General features: G+C 52.2%; 1 protein-coding gene across 1 annotated transcript in view; it reads right to left on the reverse strand.

Annotated features, from left to right (window-relative positions):
• The window catches only part of LMF1 (lipase maturation factor 1), a 144778-nt gene that overhangs the window by 136195 nt on the left and 503 nt on the right, over positions 1 to 8080 (reverse strand). Inside the window, exon 2 of the mRNA XM_008633604.2 lies at positions 7893 to 8074. Coding sequence (XP_008631826.1) covers positions 7893 to 8074 — 182 coding nt within the window. The remainder of the gene's footprint in view (positions 1 to 7892; positions 8075 to 8080) is intronic.

Genomic DNA, 8080 nt, shown 5'->3' on the forward strand with positions numbered 1-8080 from the left:
ACGTAGTGTGAGCCCCAGCTTGTCTGGGCATCTGTGCCAGGGCCTCGCCACCCTCACAGGGAACAATTCCTGCCCAATATCCCATCTCTCCCTGCCCTCCGGCAGTGGGAAGCCATTCCCTGTGTCCTGGCACTCCATCCCTCCTCCCCAGCCCCTCTCCAGCTCTCCTGGAGCCCCTTTAGGCCCTGGAAGAGGCTCTGAGCTCTCCCTGGAGTTTCCTCCAGGTGAACACCCCCAGCTCTCCCAGCGTGGCTCCAGCCCTGGGAGCAGCTCTGGAGTTGCTCCAACGATTCCTTCCTGTGCTGAGGACCCTGGAGCTGTTCCAGGCACGCTCAGTTCTTTGGGCAGACAATGGTTCGTGGCTCTCCACAACTGCCCCAAACAGCAGCTCTGCCATGGCCTGACCCTCTGCATCCTCCCATACCCTGGAAGGTTGGAAATCCAAAATCTTAACATCTTCCCATCCCCTGAATTCCCACTTTCCCACGTCACTACAGATGTCCCGTTTATAGTGTCTCTGCTCCTGCCCTGGACTATCTTAGACCAGCCAGATGCTTTTTTTAACAGCACATCAGCAATTTAATTACAGATCTTTTGATGGCCTACAGAGAAAGTTGGGCAGTTTTTAGGGATTATCTCATATTTTAGGCATCTCCTGCAGTTACCAATTTGCAGTTTGTAACTCCAGTAATCTCCACATCTCAGGGGGGAAAAAAAAACCAGTAATGAGCAAGGCCAACATTTCCTGATTAGGCTGCATCCACTAATTTACCCATCCTTCAAACATTATCCAAACACCAGCCATGTCACGGGCAGCAGCACCAGAGCTCTTGCAAAAGGCTGATTTGTTCCCCTCCCCAATGCTCCCTGGTTAATGATCAAATCTGTTTCCTTGCTTATCTCAATGCTGGCATTCTGCAAACAACAATCCTGGTGTTCATCTGGTGTCTCGAACTGGGAGCGCTGGGGGAGAGCCTGTGTGAAATCAGAGCCCAAATTCCCATTTCTTTGAAGTCTGGAGCAGCAACCCAAAGTCTGCAGCCCCAGGGAATCCAACTGAAAGTCCCATTCCCCAGACAAAGGTCTCCAGTGGGTTCCACTTAATCCACTTAACACTCCCCCAGCTCTCAGCACACAGCCATGGATTTTATTCTCATTTTAAAACCACTAAAAGTCATCATCCAACACACAGCAGAGGTCACTGCAAGGGTTCCCTTTGATTCCAGCAGATCCTGAACCCCGGGGATGACACAATAAAGTTGGGAGTTAATTGGTTGTGTCTCTTCCCATCCATCTTTTATACACAGTGAATAATTTTACAAATAAAAGACATTTTTATTCAATTATTTTATTCAATTATGGACAGGGAGAGACATGAGAAAAACTGATGCCAACACTACAGGATCAGTTCTGGAGCACAGGTTAAGTGTTTTCTATTTTATTCATATTTTCTACCAACACTCAGCTCAGCACAACCGTGTAATCAGAAAGCCTGACATGAAACCAGCAGAAATATAATTGAAATATAATTCTTCTGAGCTTTAGACAGCTTAATAGCTTCATTTCTGGCTAAAAAAAAGCCAAGCAAAGGCCAGTTCTGCCTTAAAACTCCATGGCTTGATTTCCCATGATTAGCACTGCAATTTGCTGCACAGTTTTCCAAAAGTGCTAATCAAATTCACCTCTAAATGCTCCAGAATTGCTGCCCCAACCCATAAGAAGTGCTGAGCAGGTTTTTGCCTAAAAAAGTCTAAATTAGACCCCTGCACTGTATGCCAGACAAACAAGGAAAAGGTAAATTAGGAAAAACAAACGCCAGCAATTCCAGCAAATCCACATGGTACAGACAAAACCGTGCTCAGCCTCCCTGAGCCTGCAGGCAGCAAACACAGCACTGGAGCTGCCATGAAATGCACATTTTAGGATGGCCCAGCTCAGGCTCCAAAGGGGTTTCCTCCCAGGACATCCATTTCCCACTGCTGGGATTTCCCACATCACCCTTTGCAGCCAAACCTCAGCAGCAGCCACCCTAATTTCGGGAGAATTCACCTCCCCCAAAGCAAATCCCACTGTTCCACCTGTGTTTGATCCATCACCTCCCAGGTGATGCTCACACACGTGCAGCATTCCCAGAGCTCCATCCCGGATCCAGCTCCCTCTCCTGGACGCTCCCCACGCTCAGTCTGCGTCTGGATGACTCCGGGCTCCCTCTTCACCCATCTCCAGCATCTTCTGGAGCACCTCTGAAGGGCTCATCCCCCAGGCAGCTCCCTCTTCCACCCACCCATCCATCCACGCCCTCCCAGCTCCCTCTCCAAGAGGTTTCCCCCTCAGGCAGCAGCTTCTGTGCTGCTGGACACAGGGAAGAGCCGAAACTGAAGACAGGGACCGCAAAGGATTTCAGCAACACAGGAGATGCCCAGATCCAGGAGGGAAAAAAGGAAGTTATTTATCAGCTTGTCATTGCTTCCTCTCCCTGAACCCCAGAGAAACTGGATCCTCAAGTTCAGTGTAGCAGGCCTGCTCCCTTCTCCAGGAACCTTCCCTTTGACCTTGGCTTAGTCAGGGGGGTAAAAAAGTCCCTTTTCCCCCAAAGCCTGTGCTTCTTCCTCAACCCCTATTCCAGAATCTCTCTCCCTGTGGCCTCGTGATCGGGGATTTTCCACTCTGCATCTTCCACTCCTTCCAAGGCAAACAAGCTGCTTCCACCTTGGGCACTGACTGGCACAATCACCCCTCTGCTGGGCTTGGGGCACGCTGACCCACTTCCCCTCAGTCCTGGAGCTTTTCCCGGGGAGCCCGCGCCCCTCCAAGCCTCCAGACCTGGCACAAGCCCCCACCACGCTTCCATCAGCCGTGGGGCCGCTCACTGCCTGTGCTTTTCATGGACACTTCCAGGATTTGGGAGCGTTCAGCCCAGGCCAGTGCCCTCTGTTCCAGCTGATCTGCCATTCCTCAGGCTGTGCAGGTGGCAGGAGTGGAGCAGCTCCGGGTCTGCCTCCCACTGCAGAGCTTTGACAGCTCACATGGGAGCTCTCCCTGCTGCCAGCTGAGCTTTACATAATACATGCAAATTATCAGGGCTGCTAATAGACCTTCCCTACTTATCCTCACCTCACAAGGTGCTTCACTGTACTTTTCCATTAACTCCCCCCTCTCCACCTTCTCCTTCCCCTCCCAGCCTCCTCTCTCCCCCCAAACCCAGCGTGTTCCTTGCTCAATCCCACATGGTACCAATAACCACCACCCAAGCGTCCCCATCCAAAAGGATTCACTCCATCCAGATTTCCCTGGCACCTCAGCTCCTTTCCCCCAGTCCAGGCTCAGCCTCTCATGGTAGGAGAATGAGCGAATCCCATTCTTCATGCTCAGGAAAGGTTTAAAGATGTGAAATCCAAAACTTTTCAGTCATATGGCTTCTTCTCTTTTCCCCCACGCCCTGTTAAAAGAAGCCTTAACTTTTCCTTAATGCCCAAACCACAAGAAGAACTGAACCAAGAGCACAGAGCTCTGCCTGAAAACCAAACAATATTTTGCACACACACACACACAAAGTCTGCCTGGAGCAGTTTATCAAGTGCCCCTTTGACCCAAGGAGGCATTTGGACAGGCCCTGAGCTGGCTGCTGCAAGCTGAGGTTGGACTGCTGGAAAGAAGGAAGAGCAGAATATTCCTGGTATTTTCTTTATTACCAGAGAAATGAATCGAGTAAGTTCCCAATTGATGAATTCCCCTGCAAAGTCTTGCAACACAGAAGCAACAACACCAGAGCACCGAGCGAAGGGTGAAGCCAAGCACCCACAAAAAACACACAACAAAGTCCTCTGTTCTTAACACCTTTTTTGTTTTCTTGCCTTTCACAGCCAAGCTGAAGACTTTGGGGTGGTTGCTCGGGGGGGTTTTGAAGTGCTCATCTCCCTGTTGCCTCCTTGTTTGAAAAGGTGTGTAAATAGAAAAAGCTTCCCTTTGGGTCCCAGGCTGTTCAAAACCACCCCAGCCTGCAGCTGGAGGATGCCCTGGGAAGATCCCTCTGCTCCAGAGCAGCTCTGGGCAAGGAGCTGACTGGGAGCTTGATAACAAGAGTGGAGAAGGGAACCTTTTTCCCTTTCCAGGGGGATGCAGCTGCTCAGAAGACCCAGTGCTGACACGCTGCTGGTGCTGCACAGCCTTGCTAACGAGCACTGAGCTGAAATAAAACCTTCCAGGGCAGCAAAAGTGCCTGAAGATGTTCTCTAATCCTGACCAGGCAGGCTGAAAGCTACTGGGAGCCTTTTAATAAAACTGAGGGAAGGGAAAGCAGGGGAGATGGCAGAGAAAGAGAAGAGGAAGGACACCGGGGAGAGCCAGGAACCTACAGGAAGCCAAACCCCCCGAGAGGGCTTTAGATTTCAGATTTAGGAAGAAGGAGCATGAACCTCCCATAGCTCTAGCTCTGGGGAAAGAAAATACTATTAAACAATACATAAGGAGAAGGAAGATAAACTGGATTTAAATAATAGGTTTTATTTCAAAGCTCTTCACAGAGCCTGGCTGAGACTGGGGAGGGTGGTACAATTTCTACAGCTGGAATCTGCTAATAGTAATCACCCAAAAAGGGCACTTAAAAATGATTTAGAAGGAGGGTGAAGGGAGCAAATACTGCACGTTTGTTGTCGAGAGCTTTGGGACCAGCTATTTACCTGTAAGAGCACTTCCAACAAGACCTTAAAGTATTTCTGTATTGCCAAAACACCGACCCCTGTCACAGGGAACAAACACACAGGGCAAGAGCAGGATGGAAAGGCTGCAAATCCCAAACTGGCATTGGTCTGAACCTGTGCCCTGCCCAGGTGAGACCCCACTGCAGAGCTGCCTTCAGCACAGGGTTCCAGCATGGGAAGGATGTGAAACTGCTGGAACCAGTCCAGAGGAGGCACCAGGATGAGCAGAAGGATGGAGCAGCTCTGCTGGGAGAGCTGGGATTGTTCAGCCTGGAGAAGATGTCATTGTGGCCTTCCAGGACCTGAAGGAGCCATCAGGAAACATGGAGAGAGACAATTTCCAAAGGATGGAGTGCCAGGACAGTGCAGCAAGGACCCAGCCTCACAGAGCCCTTTCAGCTGGATCCACTTTCCCTGCCTTCCCACTCCTGCCAGCAGCAGGTGGGGCTGGGCTCTGACAAATCCTCAGATCCTCTCCCACCTCCCATCTCCAACCTGCCTCTCACACAGCAGCTGCTTTGCCAGGGACTTCCCAGGCTCCGGCTGCTCCTGGAAAATCCCTTCCAAAGACAAAAAAAAAAAAAAAAAAAAAAACAGGAGAGTTGTTACAAGCAAAGGGGGTAGTAGGGGAGAAGAGAGGGCACACCAAAGGACACTTCACACCTGCCTTGCTCTGCCTGTCCTCCTTCCACACGGGAAGATCCTCAGGGAAAACATCTCCCTTGCCTGCACCAGGCAATGACCACCTCCTTTGGGAATGGGGTGGGGGGCAGGAAGGAGGTGACAGGCCCCCAGACCACGCTTTGGGGTCACTGTACACCCCAAATCCCATTTCTCTCCATCCCATCCTCAGGATCCTGCGCTCTCCCATCCCTCCATTCCACCCAGGAGGGGGAACAACCCTCAGCTCCCAGAGGAGCTCCAATCACCAGGCAGTGCCCACTTCCCCAACACCTTAACACAAATTCCCCTCAGAGGGTTCACTGCTCAGCCCAGCAGGAAGGAAAGGGTTACACATAAAAGGGTGAAATGAAAGAAGGGGGGAAAACATCCCACGACTGAGGAATGTCAAACTGTCACAACGGCATCAGCCGTCTCCTCAGCGAGTCTGAGCCTCGGCGCGCGCGGAATCGCCGCGTCTGGGAGAAAAATCAGCTGTCACAGTAAATGCTTCCATCTCCAGAAAAAAGCCTGCAAGAGCAGCTTGGCACAGAGGCACAAAATTGTTTTCTGCTGTTTCTAAAAAACCCAGGCTCTCCACAGAGATCAAAGGGCAATCCACCTTCCCTCTGGAGCATCCCACCCCAGGGCTGCCCCAGAGGGAATCTGCCTGCCCACAACCTCTCCAGCTCACACACAACAAGCAGCTTCCACCCCACAAGTTCTTGTGGGACACCTCTGCTGTATTGCCAGCCCCAGCACTGCTGCCAGCAGGACATTGACCTGTGTTAAACCAGGCCCAGGTCCCTGACCTTGGATCACCCCAAACCAGCAGCAGAACTCCCTAGGACCCGAGTGCAGCCAAGCACAAGTTGCACAACAAGCAGGTGAACTTTTCTCTCCTATACCTCTTCCCTTCACAAGGGACACAAACATCCTCCTGCCCCGCTCCTTCCAGCTCCAGTACTCAAAATCCTCCCTCTGACACTCCACTCTCCAAAAGGTTTCCTCGTTCTACACTACAGAAACATTTTGGGGTCTCCTCCCTCCCTCAGCTACCTTCTGGTGTTCCCACACCTTTCTCTTGCTTGAAAAAGTACCATGAAGAAGTCTCCCTCTTTTTTAGCATCCCACACCTACTCACCAACCTGCAAACTCAGCTTCATCCTCTGGCTCAGGCACTCCCAGCCTCCTTTTCTCCTGCAGCCCACCAGTTTCAATCACTTCCACCAGTAACTCACCTGACCCCCAATCAGATCCTTGTTCCCCACCTCGTTGTCCCAGCTGTCCCACTCACCACAAAGTCCCACACCTTTGATTTTCACCAATTCCCACCCCTCCGGGCAGCCCCTGCTCCCTTCCCACCCCCGACACCCCGTAAGCTCCCAGGTGTGGCACATTTATCACCACAAATCCACCACCAGGAAGCAGCAGCCTCCACCGAAGGCACAGCAGAGAACAGCAATCAGTTTTTCATAAGAAAACTGCAAACTGAGCCACGGGAAACTCAGCAGCCTGGATTTACACATGGGGGAATATTGGAATCGCTTTCATTTTGACTGAAAGAGTCATAACCTCGCATTTCACTGAGAGCTGAAACCAAACTAGAACCAGAGCACGTGTCAAAACCATACGAAACTACAACTTCTGCATGGTTTTGATGCAAAATAATCTAAGCAGGCTGGCAGGCTACAAATTCTAACGATTCCGTGGACAAATCTGGGGCAAGTTTAGAATTTGTACCGTAGTGTGTTACTTGTCAGTTTTGGTTTCACTGTAAATATTTTTAAATGGAGCACCAGCGGGCTTTGAGCGCAGCTCTCAGTGCCAAAGCAAGAGGCAAACAAGCACGGCAGAGGCTGGAAACTGCTTCTACTGTGGAATAATTTAAGGTCATGTCGACTGTAGGTCCTAGTTGGTGGTGTTGGCACCCAGGGATGTCAACTCTCTCTCTAGTCCTGCTGCTGCATAAGACAAAAAGTTCTTGCACTGGGAGCTCACAAGTTGAAGGGAAAGGATGAGCAGCTCCAAACAGCTCTGCTGAAAGGTACCAGCCTTGTGGTGTGAGCAAACTTCTCCTTCCAGCTCCACCAGCTTCCAACATCACCAACCCCATCCCAGCATCAGCCACAGGGTTCCCAACCCACCAGGAAAGTAGGAGTGAAAAAGAAGAGAATCATGGAATATCCTGAGCTGGAGGAGACCCACAAGGTTCATATAATCATAGAATAAACTGAATTGCGAAGGACCCACAGGGATCACCGAGTCCTGTTCCTGTACAGGACATGCCCAAGGATCTCACCACGTGCCTGCGAGCGGTGTCCAAACGCTCCTGGAGCTCTGGCAGCCTTGGGAATGTGCCCATTCCCTGGGGAGCCTGCTCGGTGCCCCACCACCCTCCGGGGGAAGAACCTTTCCCTGCTCTCCCCCCTAACCCTCCCTGGCACAGCTCCAGCCGTTCCCTGGCTGCCGTCCCCGCTCACCACTCGGGGACAGCGCGGGGCGCAGGGGCAGCGCCCGCCCGGCACTCACAGTACAGGAGGGCAATGGAGCGCAGCAGCACGATGCGGGTCAGCCAGAAGGTGCCCGGGGAGAGCGGCGAGGCCGCGGCACCGACTCCGGGCTCGGGGGAATCGGGGGATGCAGCGGGGGCCGCTCCGGGGGCTCCGTCGGGGGCTCGGTCGCGGCCCGGGCGGCGCTGGCGCAGCCCCGCGCTGGGC

The sequence above is a fragment of the Corvus brachyrhynchos genome, unplaced genomic scaffold (assembly GCF_000691975.1).
Source record: "Corvus brachyrhynchos isolate BGI_N302 unplaced genomic scaffold, ASM69197v1 scaffold5, whole genome shotgun sequence".
Lineage (NCBI taxonomy): Eukaryota > Metazoa > Chordata > Aves > Passeriformes > Corvidae > Corvus > Corvus brachyrhynchos.